General features: G+C 43.9%; 2 protein-coding genes across 2 annotated transcripts; both read left to right on the top strand.

Moving 5' to 3' along the window:
* Positions 1-456: 456 nt before the first annotated feature.
* Positions 457-7,443, top strand: cog7 (component of oligomeric golgi complex 7). Its single transcript, XM_068583967.1, has 17 exons — positions 457-940; positions 1,848-1,996; positions 2,269-2,385; positions 2,770-2,938; positions 3,043-3,125; positions 3,208-3,330; positions 3,538-3,736; positions 3,823-3,950; positions 4,095-4,249; positions 4,354-4,470; positions 4,594-4,659; positions 4,804-4,990; positions 5,105-5,245; positions 5,420-5,503; positions 5,715-5,829; positions 6,455-6,598; positions 6,763-7,443. Exons 1-17 carry the CDS (start codon positions 775-777, stop codon positions 6,927-6,929), a joined length of 2,310 nt encoding a protein of 769 aa, XP_068440068.1. The 5' UTR covers positions 457-774; the 3' UTR covers positions 6,930-7,443.
* A 1,213-nt stretch (positions 7,444-8,656) lies between these two features.
* Positions 8,657-22,096, top strand: LOC137789586 (ubiquitin carboxyl-terminal hydrolase 31-like). Its single transcript, XM_068583301.1, has 16 exons — positions 8,657-10,145; positions 12,504-12,641; positions 12,828-12,916; positions 13,822-13,914; positions 14,164-14,299; positions 14,590-14,740; positions 14,957-15,137; positions 15,225-15,336; positions 15,424-15,518; positions 16,073-16,150; positions 16,320-16,449; positions 16,852-16,971; positions 17,290-17,515; positions 17,715-17,873; positions 17,975-18,127; positions 18,230-22,096. Exons 1-16 carry the CDS (start codon positions 9,570-9,572, stop codon positions 19,723-19,725), a joined length of 3,933 nt encoding a protein of 1,310 aa, XP_068439402.1. The 5' UTR covers positions 8,657-9,569; the 3' UTR covers positions 19,726-22,096.
* Positions 22,097-24,022: the final 1,926 nt, after the last annotated feature.

The raw sequence follows: 24,022 nt of genomic DNA, 5'->3' as shown, positions 1-24,022 counted from the left end.
TTAATTAACTTGTGAATAATGTATTTACTGTTGCAACATAATATGGTCATATGTTTTGTTTTTTTAAAAAAAAAGAAGCATTGTTGTGCTCCACAAGCTACGAATCTTAGCTGTTTATTTCTAACCTGGTTTATAATATTATTCGCCTCAAGAGGGAAGCAGAGTTCCTACATTGACGCTGCAGACCTAAAATAAGAAATCACGTTTCTACACGGATGTATTTATGTGTGGCACAGTGCTTCAAGCTAACCACATTAGTGTGTTCTCTCGTTCCCATTTCGTTTTGAACCAAGTGAAACATAACTTAATTTATAAAACACAAATTAATATCATATTTGTTTGACGAAATGTTTCTTTTACAATATTTTGGTCCAACATTTTATTCAGCAGGTCCGTTTGTTTTGTCGGCTCTTGTTTCCCGGGAAGGTAACTAGTAAGAGCAAAGAGGAAGTTGTTGTCAACTGTCAGTACCGCTGCCAGCTATGTGCCAGCATCAAACATTTAGACATATGTTTACCTTCTCCTTTTAAAGTAGTAGACATTTAAAAACAACTCTGGAGGAAGCTGTCGCCTTGTTGGAACTATATTTAGTTGTCATGATAATTTCATTTTCCTGGGCTATTTATTTTATATTCGTCTCGAAGCCCTTGTTTGGGAAGAATTAGCATACGTTAGCAATGGGTCGATGACACAGACTGCACTGCAGCACAACAGCTTGACTGAACACCGTCCAGTATCTCGCACTGGGGAAGAAGGGAAAAGGCACAGAAAAAAATGGATTTTTCCAAATTCCTGGACGATGAATTTGATGTGAAAGACTGGGTGAACGGCGCCTTCAAGGTGGTGCAGAAGGACGCGCCGGGCAAGGCGGACACGCACGCAGCCACACTGGTCATGAAACTGCAACTGTTCATCCAGGAAGTCAACAACTCTATCGAGGGTAATTATAGGACGTAAACTAATAACTCTGTGTGAGGTGTCGTCTTTTGGCTGCACGAAATGAATTTTCTCTAACTGTCACTTAGTTTCCGGTTCATGGTGACGCCCATCTACCATAAGCTCTGCATTGTCCTCCTGTTTATCCCACTTGTGTCAGTGGTCACGACAGCGTTCAAAAGGCCATGAAAAGGCGTTGATTCAACGATCAACGCCTTTTGAAAACAGTTACATTATAACCTGTTGGTAATGCTGCTGTATTAGCTCATAAACTGGCAGCTACACGTTTATTGACAGGCCTGTGTTACTGAATAGACTGTGCCATCTTTTGTAGGGAGTTGTTTTCCCTCCTTGATATGAAACAAGTTTCAAAATTGCAGCGTTGAGAAATAGATTGTAATTTTGCAACAATTACAAACGACAGTTACAAACTATTATACATTATATTATTACAAGCAATTTAAACTCGTACACATTAGGTTGTAATGGTCTAATTAATTACTTTAATGAAAATTCATGAAGGGAGGCTATATTGCAAAGACTGTTGTATTAGACTACTGGTTAACAAAGTGAGCCTTATAAACTGGCAACTGGCTGTATATTGAATCATGAGTGAACAGCTGTGCAGCCTTTACTTGAAACATGGTGACAGTAAAACAGTTCAGACGCACAGAAGATTATACGAATTGCCTTAATCAGTAGAAGGTGCAGCAATACGTGTGTTTTGTTTAAGTTGGATCTCTATTTTGTTCTTTTATTGTTGTTGAAACTCATCCCAAAGAGAACTGCATGAAAAGACTGCTGGTAATTTCTTTTTAGAAAGGCACCCACTATGATGTACTGTTGTGCAAGTTATACTTGTTTTGTTATGTTCTTCTTCAACTGAAATACTCCTGTATGTCTGTGTTTAGAGAGCAGTAATCAGGCCCTCCAAAATATGCCCAGAGTGCTACGAGACGTGGAGGCTTTGAAACAGGAGGCTTCTTTCCTCAAGGAGCAAATGGTTCTGGTCAAAGAGGACATCAAGAAGTTTGAGCAAGACACTGTACAGTCTATGCAGGTGAGCAGTGCAAGCACTATATCCTTACTACATACTGTTTATAGCATATGCATAAGTATTCACGGTTCACAAGTTACATATTGCACGTAAAACAGATGCGAATCCACATAGACTCTTAAAGTGTTAACCTGATGTTTTTTTTAATCATAATTAAAACTGTGTATTTGATAATAAGCAAAGTCTGACAGTGGCATAGGACGTGCATGATGCTGAGGTGCTCTAAGGATATTTCTCAGCTATGACTTTTATATTGTGTGGTTTCTTTTCACCAGGTCTTGGTGGAGATAGATCAAGTGAAGAGCCGCATGCAGGTGGCATCTGAAGCGCTGCAGGAGGCAGACAAATGGAGCACACTGAGTGCAGACATTGAGGAGACCTTCAAAACACAGGTATTGAATGAAAAAGGCAATATCACAAGACTTTACTTATATTTTTGTTCTGCCTTCCTGTTAAGTGATCATACATCTTTGCTACTTGTCGTGGTCCACATCCACATGAATGAGACTGTTGGAGTGGAATTTAAGCTTTTAATGTAATATGACTTTCTGAATTTTCTAATTATTTTAATGAAATGGAAATATTCCTTGAACACTAAAGTGTGTAAGACAGCCGAGGCAATGGCGCCTTACAGACAGTTCTAATAAGTTGATATGAGCTGATTCTACTTAAGTAATAAAAAAAAGACCTTTGAAATATTTATTTTTCTGAAACGTTATTAGCCAATAACAACAAGTTAGTTTTTGGACTCTAATCTTGAATACATTATCTTCCAGGACTTTGCACTAATTTCCTCCAAGCTGACCAGCATGCAGAACAGCCTGGCCATGTTGGTGGACACACCGGACTACTCTGAAAAGTGTGTCCACCTGGAGGCTCTGAAGAACAGACTGGAGGCTCTGGCCAGCCCTCAAATAGTATCAACTTTTAATTCCATGTCTATGGGTGAGATGGGCTTTTGTTTCTCATATTCATTCCAACTTCACTTCCTTTTATTCACTTTCGGTGTAAACTAAGAATACGTATGTTTCCACGTGTTTTCTCTGCAGACCAAGCCAAGCTGTTTGTCAAAGTCTTCACAGAGATCGATAGAATGCCACAGCTCTTTGCCTACTACTATAAGTGTCACAAGGTAGGTCCTACAGGCCTCTCCTTTACGTTTTAATAATTCATTTATAAAAATACTCTAATGTTCTTTTTTTGTGCATCCCCAGGGCCAGTTGGTGAGCATGTGGCAGGATCTCTCTCAGAGTGAGCTCAGTCTGAATCAGCAGCTGTCTGAATTCTACGACACCTTGCTCTCCTCGTGGCACTCTCAACTACAGTGGAGCAGCCAGGTGAGACACAGCCGTACACACTTAACCGGTTGCATGGGTGCAGTGCTAACAATGCTAACACACTATTTGAAAGGGCTGTATAGGGATCATGGCGGTATGTTTGCTGTGATAGTTATTCATATAGCAATAAGGGGGGCTGTGTTTGCAGTCTGTAAATACTGCCAGTCGGTTCATTCTTTTAAATGTTTGCACACTACTTATAAACAGGTGTTCAAGAACCCCTACGAGGTGGTGACAGTGTTGCTGATCCAGACTCTGGGGGCCATGGTCCCATCCATCCCCGTGTGCTTGAGCTCGGCCGTGGAGCGGGCGGCTCAAGAGCAGCGCCTCGACACACTGCTCGAACTCCATCACACCACGTCCACCTTCGGACACAGCCTGGAGGCCGCCATGTTGCCGCACATGGGTCTGTGCAGAGACGCGGCTGTGAATACCTCGAATGTGGGTGGAGTTAGGTTCTTACGTTCTGTCTGTGTTGTGTTTCCTCCCCAGGTGAGAATAATCTGCTGAAGGTGAATGAGCTGGTCTGTGCGCTGTATGACCCCTACAAGCCGTATCAACTGCAGTATGGAGATCTGGAGGAAGCTCACCTCCTTATCCAGATCAGTGCTGTACCTTTGGTTAGACACCACACACACATGCACACACGCACACGCACACGCACACACACACACACACACACACTATATAAGATACTTTGTGATTTCAGTTTTTCTCTCTGCGTTTGTGTCGCCTCTTGACTCTTTATTCTCTCCTCTCTTCAGGAACACGGGGAGGTTATTGATTGTGTGGAAGAGTTGAGCCACTCTGTTGGCAAGTTGTTTGGGCTGGCCAGCGCTGCCGTGGACCGCTGCGTCAAACTGACTGACGGCCTGGCCGTGTGTGGCCTCGTCAAAGCCCTCAAAGCTCTTTTCACCAAGTAAATATTCTTTGTCGTCAAGTCATAACATACTATAAACACATACTCTTATTAACCCCTTTGCTTTATTCATGTAATAAGCATTAATATTGTCCTTTTTCTAGATATGTGTCGGACTTCTCTACAACACTGCAGTCGATCAGAAAGAAGTGTAAACTGGAGGACACACCAAGTGCTTCTGTTTTCCAGGAGGACTGGACAGCCTTTCAGAACTCTGTCAGGTTAATGTCTTTTTACGTTTGAGACAATTTCCGTAGAATGCAGATTTCTGTGCAACTCAACTGCCGGGCAGAAAAGTTGCAGAGATAGATGGATGATAACTGGTTTTATGTTGTGTTTTGCAGGATTATTGCCACTTGTGGAGAACTGCTCAGACAATGTGGAGCCTTTCAGCAGCAGCTTTCAAACAAGTAACAGACGTGTTTGTTCTTTATATTTCATAATGTTTTAGTTTTACTCTACACCACTCGTCATGGGTGTAAGTCATGGGCCACCCTGTGTCCGTTTTTAAGGAATTGCGTGCGTTCTCTTAATCCAATCAATACTTCCTGTAGGATCCTGGGCACGGCAGGTAAGTACTTGTCAGAGACGTACAGCCCACGCAGCCTGGCAGGCATCCAGGAGGCCAGCTCGACAGAGAGGAAGAGCAGCACCAAGAACCCCTGGCAGGAGTACAACTACCTTCAGAGGGGAAATATGACCGAATACAACAGCCTGATGGAAGTCCTGTATTCCCTAAAGGTATAGCGCAGGGCAAGACTATTTTTTATTGATGTCTTATGAAGTGAACCGACTGATTTATCAAGGTTCCTCTGCAGCAGTTTTTTAATTGATCTGTTTCTCACTGTCTTGCAGGAGAAGGGCACAGGGAACTCCAGCCTGTTAGCAGAGCCCCGAGCAGCTCTGACCAGACTCAATCAGCAGGCCAACCAGCTGGCCTTCGACTCCGTCTTCCTGCAAATCAAACACCAGCTCTGCCTCGTCTCCAAGATGGAGGTGATTAAGTGTCAAGTTACTCCGTGATTTGATTTGAAATACTGATTGGCACGATTTGAGTGCATTGCTGAGAGCTTTTGGACAGCCTTTGTGTGCGAGTGCATTTGAGTGTCGGACTCGTCTATTTTAACCTCACCTCGTACTGTTTGATTTGTGCTCCTTGTACGTGTTCAGCGACAAGAGGAGCCTGGTTTTGGAGAGAGCTACACAGAGGACCTGCCTACTTTCAGTCTGTCACCGCAAGAATACATCACAAATGTTAGTCCGGTTTGGTTGGAGTAAATTCATCATGATATTTAACTTAAATAATTACGATGATTTTCAAATGTGCAGTGTCGAAACAGTAGAACGGGGAAACTTGCCTCAAACTGCAATCAAACCAGCAGTCTTTTTGTACACATTCATAGCTTAGTACTGTAGCTTCCAGACACTAAATGTATCAAACGAAAGGTCTGTCCTTCCCTTCCAGATCGGGCAGTACCTCATGTCGCTGCCTCTCCACTTGGAGCCATTTGTGACTCAGGAGGACCCGGCACTAGAGATGGCCCTCCATGCTGGGAAGCTGCCGTTCCCTCCAGAGCAAGGTGTCTAGCCATCGATCTTCCTACAAATCGAATGTTCCACATGATGTATTTTTTTTCTGTCTCCTTCCCTCTATTTCTGCTATCCCTTCTTTTCCTTACTGTATATATCTTGAGCATGAAACTTATCCACTTTCTCATTTATATTTATCCATTGATCTTACTGTGGTCCTCAATGAGAAAGTGTCTTAGACCACATGATTGAATTGTTATATAATACAATTATATTTCAATTTCATGAAACTGAGTATATACAGAGAAATATTTTAATAATAACTTTAACTGCTTAGTCTTAAGTGCAGTTTTTCACAAAATCCCCATCATTTAAAACTCCTTTCTGTGAACAAAGAGAGAATATAGATGAATCTTCTTCATACATATGGATTCCCATACATTGCTGTGACAGTGTTGTGTGGTCTGTGTTAGCTTAGCTTCCATCTCTGCTCTCCTTCTCAAGACTTTCTGTCAACCTTTTTTTTCTCCATATCATCATCATCCTTTGTCCTCCATTTCCAGTTTCCTCTTTAAAAAAAAAAGAAAAACATATCTGATCGCTAACCTCACACCACTAACTCTTGTTCCCTTTCCATCTTGTGCACTTATGAAACATCACCTTCTTCTGTCTCAGGCGATGACCTTCCCGAGCTGGACAACACGGCAGACTATTGGCTGGGCTCCATTGCGCGGGCCACCATGCAGACCTACTGTGATGCCATCCTGCTCGTTCCACAACTGAGCACTCATTCCACAAAACAGCTGGCCACAGATATCGGTACAGTTAACCAGAACACCGGCCGGACACACGTCTAGTTTGCAGCTCCTTGTGACGGTTTCGCATAACAAAGACATTATTATTCATATTCACAGGGAACAATTTAATGTGCTGGCTCCCAGTTGAGTTAATGCGTGTGGCTGCCTCCTGTTCCTCCTCCACAGACTATCTGAGCAACGTGATGGACGCGCTGGGCCTGCAGCCGTCCCGCGGCCTGCAGCACATCGTCACCCTGCTGAGGGCCAAGCCAGAAGACTACCGACAGACGGCCAAACTGCTGCCTCGCCGGCTGGCCTCCACCATCGCTGCTGTCCGGTGCATCGACTACTAACAGCAGGGGGAGGAGGATGGATTGTAGGTATAGCGGCTCTCAGAATGGCACAGGGGACTCATAGGCTTGTATGAAGATGAAGAGAAGAATGTGTTGTTAATGTTGGTGAACATGTTACAGGCCCTTAACTCACATGTAGGGCTGCAGAATTATAGGATAATAGTGCTGCCCAAATAAATGTGGCATTTATGGAAATGTTAATCAGGGTGGGTCAGACTTTTTTTATACTGATTATTGTTGAACTTGTGGAACTTTGAATGATCAATGGTGATGATGCCTTTAAGTCAAGCCAAAATGTGAAAGTGTCTTGACATCTTTCATTTCTGCATTTTTTTTTAAATTGCTGAAGCATCTAAGGAACTCACTAAATGTAATGCATCAGGGGATGAGTGAGAGCATTTCAAATATGACTGTATGACTGATATATTAGTTGTTGATTGTTTGTCATACTCGTATAATTCATCTATATTAAATTATATTACGGTAATATTTCTGATATGAGCTGTATTCTTTTATGTTAACTGAGCAGTTGACTTCAAAATTTACGATGAAGGAGCTCTCTCTTTTTTCTTTCTTTTATTCATTCATTCATATATATATATATATATATATATATATATATATATATATATATATATATATATATATATATATATATATATATATTATGCAGTTACACAAAAAACTGTCCATAAAACCTTTATGTCAACACTAAAATGGCGCCTATTGTGTTAATCCCTATGAAACCCTTTTGATCAAACTATTTCTTAACAACTATAAATTGGGGGTTTGAATGAGTTTGTAATAAATTAATGTCCTTTTCTGTTAAATTTGTCACATTCCACATTTCAGTCTAATTTTGATCTTTACAAACATTGAATGTTTACACACACACACACACTCACACACACACACACACACACATTACCTGGTCTTTCACAGTTGACTGTCAGGGGAATATGTGCAGGAATAGAAGACTGTACTGTAACACATGTGATGAGAACAGTTGCACTTTGGGGCTTTAAGATGTTGCTTCACATGTTGAAGTAGTGTTTATAGTTACAAGATGGATTGGGAGAAATTGATGGTCTTTTTTACGATGTCAGACTACAAGATTATATGCTGAAAGTATATGTTTATTGAAAGTAACATGTTTTGAGAATAGATTAATGATTTAACTTATTTTTCATGCTAAAATGATGAACATTTCCTAAATCAGGCTTTTTGCTGCTTTTCTGTCCTGAAGATTAAATATCTGTACTTTCAGTTGCACTAAGGCTGGCTTCAGGTAATAGTGACGCCCATTCATCACCATTTTCTGACGTGTTAATTGTGAGAATCAGCAGATTGATTAATAGTGTTTTTTTTTTAATGTATATATATTTTTAAAACATTAAATATATAAATTACTAATACATTTGACAATAGTTTTTTGGGCTGATAAGATATTTTACAGAAATAAAATCAAACTCATTGTTACCCCTGAATGGGCAATAATCACGAACCTTTCCTCCATAATGCTGTCGCGTGACTATATCAGATACTATTTATTTATTTATTTTGGATAATGTGATAACATTTCCTCCTAACTGGCCGCTCATCCGCGTGCATGCTGTCCAGAGGCGGGGACGGAGCATCATCAGCATCACATGCCGCTGTACCTGCTCTCCTCCAACATGGACCAGTGTTTGGCCCTGACGTCAGCCGTTACCGCCCTGCCTGCAGTGTCGGTGCCCACAGATGATGGTGATGGAGACGAGAGAAGCGGCCTCGCCATGAATCCCACCCGGAGAAGGAATTAAAGCCAACGGAGACAAGTACTGGAGGGAGACGAAGAAGAAGAAGAAAAACTTTCGGATACGTGAACCTTTCACATCTGGCCCAGGAAGAGATGCTCCACGGCGGCCAAACGCGAGGGAGCGACGGGCTGTGCCGCTCCGGTCGGGGTGCTCCTCTGTTTGGCTGAGCTCCTGCACTGTGGAGGCGATTTAGGGAAGACATCCACGGGGTAAATATCAGCAAGCGGGCAGCTTTCAACAAACACCGCTCCGGGATCTGATGCCCGGGGGTGAAGAAAAGCCTTTGAAAGGGTGGAGCTGCGGTTTTCTTTAATAAATGATGAGGAATCCCGCTCGTCACTCTCAGCCTTATTCTACAAGGTTGATTTGACGTGTACGTCTGACGGATACTGATACGGATTCGTTTGTTGTGTGTGTGTGAGTGTGTGTGTGTGTGTGTGTGTGTGTGTGTGAGTGTGTCCGAACAATGACACAGGTGATGTTATGTCACCGGAGCGCGCGCTAGAGATGACGGCTGCTGCTCGGTGCGGGACTGCCCCGAGCCTCCCCGCACAGCGCCCTGACCGCGGCTCTCCATGGAGGCTGTTTATGCAATCCGACGCAGTGTTGCAAGTGGGCTGATTCGACGCGGCTGTCTTCCTTGTGATATGATCCCCAGAACTGCCGGGCCTCTCCGTGTCTCTGTGAAATATGCTCGGGCCTAACCATCACAGAGGGAAGCAGCTGCCACAGCGCGGGGGTGCGGAGGCGATGCTCTGAGAGAGAGAGAGAGAGGAACAAGATTTCAAATTTTAAAAAAAATTACAAAAAAAAAAAAGGGGAGCCCTTTCTAGGTTTCATCATGTCGAAAGTTGTCAGTAACAAGGAGAAGAAGTCCTTCAGTAAAAAACTCTTCAGGAGAAGCTCGGTCCGCTCCGTCGGGAGCTTCATGAACAGAGTTCTCCGGACTCTGTCGACGTTGTCTCATTTCGGCACCGACGAGCACGCCGCCGAGGACGAGAAGGACGACGCCACCCTCAACCCGAGCACCACCGGGGGGTCGCTCCCGTCCGACGACAGCGACTGCGGGGGGTTCCCCTTCGGGGACAAGGTGCCGGGGGTCGCCGGGCTCAAGAACCACGGAAACACCTGCTTCATGAACGCTATCCTGCAGTGCCTCAGCAACACGGAGCTCTTCGCTGAGTACCTCGCGCTGGAGCAGTTCAAAGGCGGGGAGGCGACGACCGGCGGCGGCAACGACAAGGCCAAGTCCAACGGGCTGCTGGTGCAGAAGAAGGGGCAGCAGCAGCAGCAGGGGCAGCAGCAGGGGCAGCAGCAGCAGCAGCAGGACTCCGGGGAGGTGACCGAGCAGCTGTCCGGGCTGGTCCGGGCTCTGTGGACCTTCGAGTACACACCTCAGCACAGCAGGGACTTCAAGGTAGGCCGAGCATCGTGCTCCTCGCTGTGAGCCATCATTAATCTCACATCAGATACAGAGAGGTCACAATGTGCATCAATGGATGTGGAGCAGTGCACGGGGATACAATTTAGACCCGGACGAGAAGAAAGTTCCCAGACTTGCGACAAGAGTGGGACTTGAAACAAGCTGAGATGTTTGGTGAGGATGTGATCTTCTAGAGTTGTGAGACTTTTTTGATTTTTTTTGCCATCCGGAGCCCATCTTAAATGGGCTATTTTCTTTTATGGTCCATGTGAGCTAAAAGAAGACACACGTCACTATGATTTTAAAGAGCCTTATGGATTACAGCTTAGCCCCAGTTTGTGCCCTTTGTGCACCTCCAATAATATAATATATCGATAAAGGAGGTCGTTGGCATCTAAAAGGAACTCTGCAGTGTAATCCTACTTTTTGACAAATGTGTGGTGATAAAACATGAAACATCTTTTGTGTGCTCTGTCAATGCTGACATCTATAAGACCAGAGGCAGGTGCTTTGATCCGAGCGGTTCATACAGATGTGAATTTAAAATCTTGAAATTCCTTCATTTGTCCGAATTACAGCGCAGGTTGAGTTGCAGCGATCGCGCGCTGGCCTTGAGTGTCTGCTTTGCTTGTCAACAAGCCTCTATTGTAGACTCGTGTTTAGTCTGTTCTTGAACGCAAACGTATTTAAGATATAAAAACACAAGGTGCTTTCTGTCTTTAGTCAATAATCATTTTCCAGTTTGTTTTATTTGCGGCTCCGATTAACAAAAGAGAATATACAGCCTGTGTTCCTGGACTAACTCGATCAGCTGAGTCCCAGATCTGAGCTTTAATAAAACTCATCTGTTCTTGGAGCCGCTTGACTGTCCGTCCCACACTCGTCAGCTTCTTTTGCTTTTTCATCGGTCCACCTCATAAACTCAAATTCCAGCACTGAAAGGTTTGCCTGTCACAATCACAAAGGTTTGTTCTTTGGCAATGAGGATACTTTATTCTTATGTGTCTGATAACCTAGTTTCTAATCTCAAAAGTTCAAATCATGGGAAGAACTAAATTGATCAGGGCCATAAAACACATTCATTTTGACAGCGTTACTATTTCTGTCCTCTTTTACCTTGGTTGCCAGCCAAAGTACAAACTGTCTGATTGGATATAGATTATTCCTTTCTGCGTGTGAGGCCTTGAATCTGTATAAATCGGTCAGGAAGTTAAGTGCAAACCCAGACTATCAGACAGTATTGGTCAAATGTGGTGTCTGAACAAGTTTTTCCCTCATGCTAATGTGAACAATGTTGGCTAATAACATCCCACGCTGTTGCTGCATTGCTCCTTACATCACGCAGTAGAATTTGTACTTTCTCTTTTAATATCTCAATACTAAACATACTCTCCAACTTACACATCACAAACGTAAATGCAGCCAATTGAACTTCAGCTAAACATGTTTCTTTGCGGTTAGTGTAGATTAGAGCTCAGCATGTGTCGGTTGTGCGCTTCTTACACTCCGACCACAACATGAGCTTCAACTGAGTGCACTTAAAGATCATTAGGAAGGCCTCCGTGATAATAACACAGGGGAATTATCCACTGTGTGTCAGAGTCCAGGATTAGTTTGAGGATTATGTCTTTACGCAACACCCAAACTGCCGGAGCACGTTCGACACAAACCCTCATAGGTGATCTCAAGACACGTTCACGATTTGTGAAAAGTGATACTTAATTAGACAATGTGAAATCAAATCCAACAGATGGTATAGTCTGTAAACAGCACAAGGTAACTGCAATCAATGGTTGATTAAATGATTAGACGTTTCTTGTCGTTTATGCAGGGTATTATAGGGGTATTAAGCTTTCATCAACAGACCTTTACTCTGTTGCCAAGCCACAAAAGAAAGGCTATCTCTTTATTTGCACCACATCTTCAACAAAATGCCAAGGCTGCATTTGTTATGCTGTCAAAATGAGAAAAAAAAGGTCTCAAAGGACAGGATGAGAAGACACGCGGTGCACTGTCCCTTCATACTTTGACCCTGCTTGACATTTGATAGCCAGAAAGGTGACTTTATAGCTGCCAGCCCGGGTGACTCTGTAGGGTACACACAGTTGCCCTCTCCAATAGCTAATTGTCAGTGAGGTTAAGTTGTCGATTATCAGCCCGTGTCCTGGTTTTTAAAAGCTTCCCCGGGTTCCGGCTGCGTCCCTCCCGCACCTCTGCTGACCTTTCGGATTGTGCTGATCAACATCCTGGTCAAACGCGCTGAATATTTTATGACGAGCCAATGATGTCAACACAATCTTTTCTGTTTTAGGAGCAGTCCGCTTCAACCATATTTTGTTTGTACCGCTGCAGAATGTGGTGTCCAAGAGCGCCTTGCAGTTCAAGGGCAACTCCCAGCACGATGCCCAGGAATTCCTCCTCTGGCTGCTGGACAGAGTTCATGAAGACCTCAACCATATTATCCACCCTGACATCAGACCCCCCAGGAAGGTACACATCAACTTAGACCACAGCTACCGAGTTGTGAGACCTCTGTATTCAGCTAAAAGACCAGATGTTGCCCCTTTTTGTGTTTCTCAGCTCAATAATATTAAAATGAACTGAATGTTATTTAACGTGCATTATATTGTATTGGTTTGCCAAGTAATTGTTGAGTGTTTTATGGTGTTTTCCCAGCCTCCAATAGAAGAGGAAAATGCCCCTGAAGGATCTCCGCTTCCTGCACCTGGCTCGTTCGTACAGGAGTTGTTTCAGGCACAATACAGGTGAAACTTTCAATTACTGGTAAAGTATTCAATATTAACTATCTGGAAATCAATGAAAAACAGTCCTGAACATACTCTATCTTCTATTTCAAGGGTAACTTTCTGGGAAAAACACACAACTTTGTGATACAATATTCCAAACTCAAGGTTCACTCACTCGCTTTTGAGCTTTTGTCCGAATCCTCTGGCCTTCTTCTTCTGGGCGTCACCGCGTGACCTTTAAGTACAGAACCTACGATGTGATTGTATTGGCAAAAAGAAACGAAGACCACAAGTTTAAACAACAAGAATATTAAGTATTTTTCCTCAAATGTGTGCGTTATTTTGTCTAACTTCTGTAAAAATTGCAGTATTTTTTTTATAGTGAAACACGGGTATTAATAAATGAGTTTGAGTTTCCTGGAATTATAACACTGTACAGAGTATTGTGAACATCCTACCACTGAGAATTGATGTTAGATTTATGTATGTATCCCATATGGCTTTTTCTGTCTGGCCATGAGTTAGATGAGAAGATCAATACCACTGTGTGATAAAGTAACTAAATCTGCACCTTTAAGGTCATCAACATTTTGTATTATGTTTTAATAATTTGTCGAGTGAAGTATAAATATGCGGTTTCAATAGCTTTGAGTCCTTGACTTCCTGGAGTTTTGTCACCATCGTGTGTTTGCCAGGCAGGAAAGTGTTGGCATGTAAAACTCTAATATGCTGTTTTTACTTCAGTGTTCAGCCTGGATGCTGAGCTAAGCTAACATGCTACTTAAATGAGAGCGCTACCAATCATCTCATCCAACTCTCCACAATAAAGTGAATTACCGTATCTCCGAAAACTTTGAACCATTCCTTGAAAATGATGCCCAGTTTGCCCACTGCATTTAATTCTTCTCATCATGTCTCTGCAGGTCCTCTCTGACTTGCCCTCACTGCCAGAAACAGAGCAACACCTTTGATCCTTTCCTCTGCATCTCACTGCCAATCCCCGTACCTCACACACGGTGAGGCCACTCTGCATCTAGTTTATGAGCGAGACAATATCTATCAGACAAAGAAAAGTCTCTGTGTCCCAAAATACAGCGAGACAAGACCCAGTCTGAACCCGGCACTAAGAAGAAGTGTCAAAGCCAGCCTCGAGAAACACCATGAAAGACCCGACGAGTTAAAATTAGAAGAGGCTGTCTATCTTTGAAACATCGGTCCAGCTGTAGTTATGAAACAGCATTCATTTCAATCTGTCTGTGTTGCAGGCCTCTGTATGTGACAGTGGTGTACCAAGGAAAGTGCTCCCACTGCATGAGAGTCGGGGTGGCGGTGCCTCTTTCTGGCACCGTGTCCAGGCTGAGACAAGCCGTGGCCCAAGAGACCAAAATCCCTGCCCAACAGGTGCTGTTAGACACTTGCTCTTGTTAAAGCCCTTAAGGCATGAAATGGAGAGGATTAAAGATAGGGTGTGCTACTTTGTTCAAGTTTGTCCCTAAGTTTTCTCAAAGTGGAAGGCAAGTAATGTATCATCCGCGCTTTATAAATGTCTATATACGTGATGTGTATGTATTTCAGAATATAAAGCCACTTTTGATACTTGGAAACATTTTTCTTGTTAATCCTTGTGAGAGTTCTTGTTTCAATCGTTTTCATCACACTGCACTCTGCTTTTGTTCCCTGCCTCTGCTCAGATCGTCCTCACTGAAATGTACTTTGACGGCTTTCATCGCTCCTTCTGTGACGACGACGACGACCTTGAGATCATTCAGGAGAGCGACTCCATCTTTGCCTTCGAGACACCAGAGCTATTCCGACCGGAGCAGATCCGCTCCAAGCGATGCGGTACGACGACCTGGTTGTTCCCGAGACATGAGTTCAGCTCTTTATACGCTGTTAGGAGTTGAGATTAGGTTAAAAATGGACTAATATTGGAGCAACGCTTTAGTCAGGGAGCCGCTTCCCACACTAACTAGTGTATTGGATGTATTTTTTCTGCATTGTTTTACTTCATTTTCTTTGATTTCACATTTGTATCTTTTCCTTTTGTGTTTACTACAGGGAGCCCTCATGCAAATCTCAACCAGAACAACCTAAAGTACGGCCCAGATAATAACAGGATATCCACACAAATACAAGAGCCCACCACCCCGCCTCAGAGTCCCAACAAGAATAATGGACAGGCGGAGAAGATCGTCTTGCTGGTGTGTAACAGAGCCTGCGCTGGACAGCAGGGACGCAGGTATTGAACCACACTTCTAAAGATTTGGATCAATATCCCAAAGACATCTTTAAAACTGATGCGTGTCTGTTGTTGTACTTCCTGCAGGTTCGGTAATCCATTCATTCTGTATTTGGAGCGTACGGTGACATGGGACGTCCTTCAGAAAGAGATCTTGGAGAAGATGCGGCATCTTTTGCGCCCTGGAGTGTTTGTGCAGGTACCCACTCATTGCGTACTCTTTGACTTGAATTGTCTTTGCGTTTATGTGTTATGTTTTTAACGTCGTGTCCTCGATGGTCTGCAGGTAGGGCCGTTCACTTTGCGCGTGGTCGGAGTGGTTGGAATCACGTATCTCTTGCCTCAGGAGGAGCAGCCGCTCTGCCATCCTTCTGTGGAGAGGTAATGTAACTTATATCGCCGCCAGCGGCGGAAGCGTTACCTCACTCGAGTAGACATTATATAAACCCTGCAGTGAGTTCAATCCACTTGAAGTTGATTGAAGAGCTACAGTATGTAGGCCGAGTCTTCTGTGGAATATTGATGTTAAAATATCTCTTGAGATGTGTGATAGCGTGTCTGGTTTTATAGATATTCTTCTAAAAATGTGTTGAGCTCTGTTGTTTTTGCACAGATTCGTTTCTTCTCTGCTGCCACATGAAAAGCAAACAAACAAATAGGCAGAAATTAAATCCTTAACCTCACTGAAGTTAAAGTTGGCCTTAATGTGACGCTTGCTTGTCAGTGGGCTTCATATCCTGAGGTCTATGAAGACTATCTAGAATCCAGTGTGCAATTATTCCATAAATAAAGTTTTTGTCATAGATAATACTGGCTTTTGGAGTCTTAAATTAAGATCTTACTCTAGTGTTGCCTCTAGTCAGTATGTACTGATAAACTGTATATAAGGACAAGCTAAAAAACTAAAAATGTAATGTGGGGTTAATTTTCAACAGGGCGTTCAAGTCTTGCGGTCCTGGAGGTCCACCTCATGTCAAAATTGTCGTTGAGTGGGACAAAGAGACGAAAGACTAGTAAGTGTGATCTGAAGAGCTGAACAGTCCCACGCACTTCATTAGGCTCCGGGCTGATGTGTGATGTCTCCTCTGAGAGCTCTGCAACTTAACACAAATACGTGGACAATGTCTTTTTGAAGTCCCGCGTGATCCCTCCGTGACTTGTGTCCGTGTTTTATGCCTGCAGTCTGTTCAAAAGAACTGAGGATGAATACATCCCAGATGCTGAAAGCGTGCGTCAAGCAAAGGAGCAGCACCTGCAGCCTCAGACCTGCTCTCTGGCCCAGTGCTTTCAACTCTACACCAAAGAGGAACAGGTAGGCGGAGACATGACATCATGCCGGCTGTAGAAGTCCTGCCAATATCACAGATTGAATACATATTAAGATATTGAAGGTGTTTATTCTTTGCTGCACAGTAAGTGACAGTCTCATTAGAAAGGCTGGTTCAATGTTCAATTTGCTCTCTGCCGTGACGTCAAGACGCCAGGCTTAGGGCTGTATAATCACATACACTAGATGGCAGTACAATTAAACATTTCCACCACTTTTTTTTCTATTTCCTATATGATAGTTTTAGCCTAATGTTAAAGAAATGGCATCAGGTCATACCTTTATTATACAGAAAACGCATGTTAACCGGTCAAAAAACAAATGAATAGGACTCAACTAGAGTTTAGTTGCTCTCTAATAACTCTAATAACTTCACATTTATTCCAGCTCGCTCCTGATGATGCATGGCGATGCCCTCACTGTAAGCAGCTTCAGCAGGGCAGTATCAAGCTCAGCCTGTGGACCCTGCCAGACATCCTCATACTTCACCTGAAGCGCTTTAGACAGGTACCCTGACTTAAGCTCCCTCGACCACTCTCATCTTTTGATCTCATCTCATGAAGAGTTTTTATTTTATGCAACACTATCACGGTCACAAAGTCTGTCCACAGACTGACAGAAATATAAACAGCTGACAAAGCACTCTGGCAGTATGTGTCTGCAGGACTACATTTCACCATGATGACACACACACACACACACACACACACACACACACACAGACTCACAAAGCGCTGTCTTGGCTCTAAGGCAGTTAAAGAGAGATGATGTATGTTTACTGTAGAAACTTATAGAACGACTTGAATTGAATGAATGTGTCTTCAGGACGGGGATCGACGAATGAAGATGCAGAACATGGTGAAGTTCCCGCTCACAGGCATGGACATGGCTCCCCATATGGTGAAGAGGAGCCAGAGCAGCTGGAGTCTTCCCTCGCACTGGTCACCATGGAGACGGCCTTATGGGATGGGCCGTGACCCAGAGGACTACCTGTACGACCTGTACGCAGTGTGTAACCACCACGGGACCATGCAGGGAGGACATTACACAGGTAGTGCCACAGCTGTAGCAGCCAAATGTACACAGGAAAGGTCAAGAAAGGTCAACGGTTAAGTTGAAAATGTTAGAGACAGGAAGTATATACCGAGGATAGTAATGAAATGCTACGTTATTCTACAGATACAGATTAAGAATAGTCTGTGTTTGTTGTGTTAACTGACCTGATCATCTGATTACCTTGTGTCCTGCAGCTCACTGCAAGAACTCCATCGATGGACAGTGGTATTGCTTTGATGACAGTGATGTTCAGCCCATACCTGAAGATGAAGTCTGCAAGCAGACCGGTTACATCTTGTTTTATCAACGACGTGCCACCATTCCATCTTGGTCTGCCAACAGTTCTGTGGGAGGTAATCTTTTGAACATATATACTTTAATACTATAAGTACAATCTCTTCTTTTCATGTTGAAACGTCATACATGTTCCACCATCGTCTGTTGCGGGCTTTAGGATCCACCAGTTCCTCTTTGTGTGAGCACTGGATCAGTCGGCTGATGGGCAGCCGTCCACCGAGCCAAGCCTCGTCCGGCTCCTCCAGACGCACGTCTCTGGCCTCCCTCTCCGAGTCAGCTGAGTTTGCTGGTGAACGGAGCGAGGACGATGGTGATACAGACTCATCCAAATCTGAATTGTTGTCAATGCTCTAAAGGTGACAAATATTATCTGACCGAATCTTTTTTTGACGCTTGTCTTTCTACCACGCAGGCTTGTCGAGCCGGCCAGCAGTACGGGGCATGCAAAGACAAACATTCTCCTCAAGATCTTCCATTGCCAGCCCCTTGGTGCTCAGTGAAAATGTCACTAAACCGTCCTGGTCCCACTCTGCTAAGCTCCAACTCCGTTCCAACTCTCCCTCGCGCTTCTCCCTGGAGTCCCACTCCTCCTCCCCGACACTGGAGAGGATAGGAGAGGTGGTTGATACCAAGCTGTCCCCAAAGCTGGACAAGGCGTCCGCGGGCAAGTCGTCCCTTGCTGCTCTGGATAGTAATCCAGATAGTAAGAGGCCGCCGGAGCAGGTTCACTCCAAGGCTGCGGCTCAGGCGGAGCAGAGGAGCGCCACCCAGACCGGGGACAACAACAATGCGGTCGATGCCGCTGAACAGGTCAGTCCTCGACACGGGGCAGCTGCAAAGGACGCAAAACAAAGAAATGGGGCTGCAGATAGCACTTGCGTTAAAAGGACCTCGGCAAGTCCCAAGAAGCGCCCGGCCACGTCCTCGACATCCTCCAGCTCTCTGTCACCTGCATCCCCAGCCATCGACAAGTTACCGTCTCGAACTCAGACCAAAGGTGCAGCATCGGCCTCATCCCCCAAGGACAAAAGCGATGGACCGCCTAAAACTAGCAAGGCCGGTTCCTCCAGAACAGCGACGCCCTCGAAGAAAGGGTCATCCCAAACCCCGGAGGTACTGCATCCGGACTCTGCCCAACAGAGGAAGAGTGGTTCGCCAGGATTACAAAGCTCACACCCTCCGAGGAGGACATCACCCAGAGGGGGAGGCGAGAAAAGCTCGGCCTCAGCAAGGACTAAAGCAGCAGAAAGGAGCGCGAGCCGTGAATCCTCACGGAATAACGTGGTCTCTGAGAAGAAGGTCAACCATGGAGGGCCGGCCCGTTCGACTGCCGCTAGTAGAGCAGAGAGCAGGCCGGGCCGCGCTGTGGAGAACCGGGCGGCGGGCCGGAGCTCAAGCAGCAGCTCCTCCATGGCCAGTCTCCGATCTTCGAGCGTCGGTGTTTCCTCTTCGAGCGCCGCCCCGCCATCAAGGGGACCTCAAAGGAACAGCAAGACGGAGGACAAAGGTTTATCCTTCTTCAAAACTGCTCTGAGGCCCAAAGAGACGCGGAAGTCAGCCGATGGCGGGAAAGCAGGGGCGGGGGAGGCTAAAGCGAGTCCAGAGGAGGGTGCCGGGGACGCAGCAAGAGAGGGAATCCCACACGGCGCGAGCAAGAAAGCCCAGGCTGTGGCTTCAGAGGCCCAGCCCAACGGGACCACAGCCAAAGACAAGGAATCCTCAAAGGCGTCCACCGCAGCTAAGCACTCACTGCTGCCCTCCACAAAGTCCAAGCTTTCTGGGGCAGAAGCAGCCACCCAGCCCTCTGCCAATGCAAAAGAGCCTTCGAAGAAAGAGCCTGCTAAAAAGATGATGCAGTCCAGGAAGATCCCTATCAGCTCTACACACACTAGCCAGAGGGCCAAGTGACATTCTTTTAAAGGCCTGACAACAATCTCTCTAGTGCAGCTCTGAGGTGTTTTAACCGTCTAACTTGAGAAACATCTTTAAAGCACCTGTAGCTTTTCAGTGGTTACTGAATACCAGCTGCCATACTGGACACCTACTGTCCACATTGTTAAATAGTTAATTAGGAATGGATTTTAACAAAGCACTTTGTATGGATTGCATTCATTTTGAGGAATATTATACTGTATTATAAATAAGCATGGACTGCACATGTATTGAATTATTGCCCTGTTCTGTCTGTAGCATAGTTGAAGAAGTACATCTCAGTAGGAGGTGAAAACGTGACTTTGCACAAGACGGAAAGCAGAAACAATGGTGAAAAGAAACTTTTGAGATACATCTAACTCGGACAACTCAGTCACCAAAGGAAGTTTACTGGCAATGTTTGACATGCTGATGCAGTGAAACACTGAATTATTTCCAAAAATCAGCTCTCTGTCAATATTGAGAGCCATATTTCAACAAACATCAGTGCCTCAGATAATCAACGTATTTAATCGGAATTGTATAACTGCAGGTGTTGATAAATTTATAATTCAATTTTAATACTTATTAAGCACTAAAAATGTAATTTCAAGTCGACACACAACTACGCCTATTTAACCTGAACCGCTGTTTACATATGCTCCTTGATGTAGTCATTGTGCAACAGCCTTTAAGAAGTATTTCTGTGCAGCCAGAAACAAAGACGGTCCAGGAGACGCCCAGAGGGGGAAGTGCAGGAAGGAAGCATGTGTTGTTGGTGTTAAATGTCTGGAGACGTCCGGTTTGTAATGGTTCCTAAATGTTTGTGTTTTATTTACCAGTAATGACCTGTTACCCCTCAGACAACCCCCCACCCGTCACCACCTCTGCCCTCCAGCTGCTGATGCCAACACTTAAACTGCGGCGTCCATGTAACCTCATGGGGATCAGCCTCTTCAGACTGCCAGACATCTCCAAAACATTCCTCTCAGATGAACACAGGGTTAATGTAAAAAGCCACTATACGCACACATGTTCAGAGACAGCTGGGTCGCCTTGGTTGAAAACACCATACATGTACATAGAGCATTATGGTGTGTTTGAGTCAGCCCACCTTCAGTCTTCACGTGTGACATCACAGCTTGTGCACATCTTTAGCTTGCATCGCAGAGCAAATCCACACCGAGCGCACCGACTGAGAGCGATCAGCCATCCATACGGTATACGACAGATGTTGCATGATAAATTGCTTATGCATGCACTGAACTATGCAAGCAGATTCTTGCTAATGCCCACACTGAGTTTGTAGAGTATGTGCTACTCTTGGATGTGTATATATTTCTAATTGTATATTTTTCCAAATGCCGGCATCAGAGAGCATGTTGAGGCATCCTTTATTAAAGCTTTGTTTGCACATTTCTTCAAAGTAATATACATTTTGTATGGATGATAAGTATTGCTCATTCACCCTCTCAAAGTAAATCAACTCACTTGCAAATGAATGTTTCTGTATTGTATTCATTTGTCTCACATTTTTACTCACAATTTCCAACCTTTGGCAACTTTTCACAGGAGGGTTTGTGCACGGCAGCACAACGCTGCTGGAGTTCACACGTTTGGGTTTTAACTTTCATTCGTCATCTGTAATAGTTTGGGATTCACAGCGAACACGCTAGAAACCTGACCATCAGTTAAAATGGCGCCGGTTGAAAGGCAGGTGTGTGTTATACAAGAGCTAACGACGGGCTTGTTGTCTGCTTCTAGCTGAAAACATTTTGACGGGATTGACCGAGAACATTCCAGACACTTTGTCACCACCGTCTTCTGCTTTTGTCTGAAGATTTAAAAAAAAAAGTAATGACGCACAGAATATTCTCTACTCTTTTATATTGTTTTTAATTCAATTACTCTCTCAGAAAAAGTCAAACTGAGAAGCTGTAAACTTTCCACTGTGAAAGACTGCGCATGAGTCGCACACAAATACAAATTCAACTAATGACGGTAATTGTATAGATCAGAATCACAGATTTACTGAATGTCACTTTCAAACTACTTTACTTTCTGGCTCATGGTGCAGCGTGAAATGGAGTATTATCTTTAGTGCCTGGTGGCTACAGTGTGTTGATACTGTGCTAGAACATCCAACACATGCAGTATATAAACTGATAAACTGATGTATGTATGCCAAATGGGAGGGATGTATGAGTATAACAATGCTGCGAGGAAAGATTTATTTTCACAATGCATGAGACTGATTGAACCGTTATATTTTTCCATTCATATTCTGCAATATAATGTAATGTTTGACATGTACTGTGTTTATCTTTTTGTGGTGTAGCAGTGTGTGTTGCATTGATTGAACAATGCGAGACAAACAAAATAAAAATACGTCTTTTCTTTTAACATGTAGCTTTGTATGATTTGGTTTACAGCTTTCGAGCGGCGATCTTTTTCTTTGACATTTCTCACGGTCTCCACTGGGTGGAGCTCAATGGTTGCCTAAAAGCTCTGGAGACACAAACAAAAATGAGTGAGGGAAATAAAGCCACACACTGAATTTGCTCCAGAGAAATTTCAACTTGTGGGATTACTGAGATATATAGTGCCGTCAAATTGGATGCTGTCAGCGAGGAAGATGATATGCTATTAAACTACAGCACCATCATTTATTTAGAGCTGATTCAATTGTGCGTTTATTAGTTTGGCCCAAGGCTGGACATATTAAGAGTTAATGCTGCCTCTTTGTCTTTCTATTCTTGTGATTTTATATAACAGTCATCAGTTTGGGAAATTAGATTTTCACCCCTTTCACTTCTCACCTATTGTGCGGAGAAGTGATGACATTTATTTTAAAAAATGGCCTGGTGTGCGACGGGGCTGCAACGTGCTCATCCTCCCATGCAGCGGGAAGGCTCTGCGTCACGGAGCGTATCCGAAGTGAACATGTTGTCTGGTGTAAAAGCGTGAAGTCGTTCAATTGATATGCGTCTAGGAATGTAATTAGAAAACTCACAGACTGCAAAGCCGGCGCAAGATCCCTCTGTGAACGAGCCAGCCTCTAGTGCCGAAATCAATAATCATTTGCCAATTGTATCAGATCCAAGAGAAGATCATTAGCGAGACCTCAGTGGAGAATTCAGCAACTTTTATCTGGATTTAACCGTGACATCACCCCTCTTGACTCCTGAACATAATGCATCACGCTAAATTGGTTTATATGTTTTGCTTGTGCTCTGGGCTTGATGCATGGGAGAAAGGCAATCTTATCTTATTGATTAATCCAATCCTGATATCTCCTGTGGCCAAATTCACTCCTCGCTGCTGAAGCAAAGTCTCCATTTTGAGACGCTCCCTGGATAGAAGGAGATGACGAGCAGGACCTTCGTGATTAGCTTTCACTCCTTCACTGCTTCCTGTTTGGATGGATTGATGCAGAGATTACTGCGCTGAAGGCAGAGCGGGCACAATGTCATGAACACCATCACAAAATAGCAGTTATACAATGGAATACAATTAAATAACATTCAACACCGTAAACCTCACAAACTGTGCATTTCTTTTCTTTTTTTGGCACCCAAGGTTGTGGTGATGTCGTCTGTCATTATCTTATATTAATTACATAACTTAATGCTATATGCATATTGTATGATGCAATACACACACACACACACACACACACACACACACACACACACACACACACACACACACACACACACACACAGTGCAGTCAAAAGCTATCATGTTGTGGGTCCTTATGTCCAGGTCTTTGTGATATGATGTCCAGCCTCTGATATTTCTACATAGTGACGATTCTCTGAAAACACAAAGGAGTCTGGGATATTTTGAAAGCCTGACAGCAAACACAAGAGAGACTAACAGAGTGGAAAACTTTCTAGGTGGTAGCAGCCGAGTTGGGAATGTTGGTATTTATGGATCAGACACAGTTGTTACAGCAAATAAAACCTTTGAAGTAATTAAACCATTATTAGCATTTCTTAAAACAAGTGTCAAACAATCTACTACTGATGAGATGCTGCCATTCAACAAGGTTCATTCAAACGTTTTCTTGAATTAAATCTTTTTTTAATGACAATACCTTTAAACAAGATTGAATAAACATCCATTCATTCGCTTATAAATAAAAAAAATCATAAGCCTTAAAGCGCAGTAGGACTTTGGCTGCTAAAGTCTTGCAACACCCACTAACCCATTTCTCTGCTTCTCTTTAAAACCACTGATAATATATATTCAGAGAGTGCAGTTTGTGACAGCTTGACGAGTAGCAGCGGGG

This window comes from Clinocottus analis, unplaced genomic scaffold (genome assembly GCF_023055335.1).
Source record: "Clinocottus analis isolate CAN_PGR_092001 unplaced genomic scaffold, fCliAna1.0.p SCAF_19, whole genome shotgun sequence".
In the NCBI taxonomy this organism is placed as follows: Eukaryota; Metazoa; Chordata; class Actinopteri; order Perciformes; family Cottidae; genus Clinocottus; species Clinocottus analis.
This window is presented reverse-complemented; position numbering and strand designations above follow the sequence as displayed.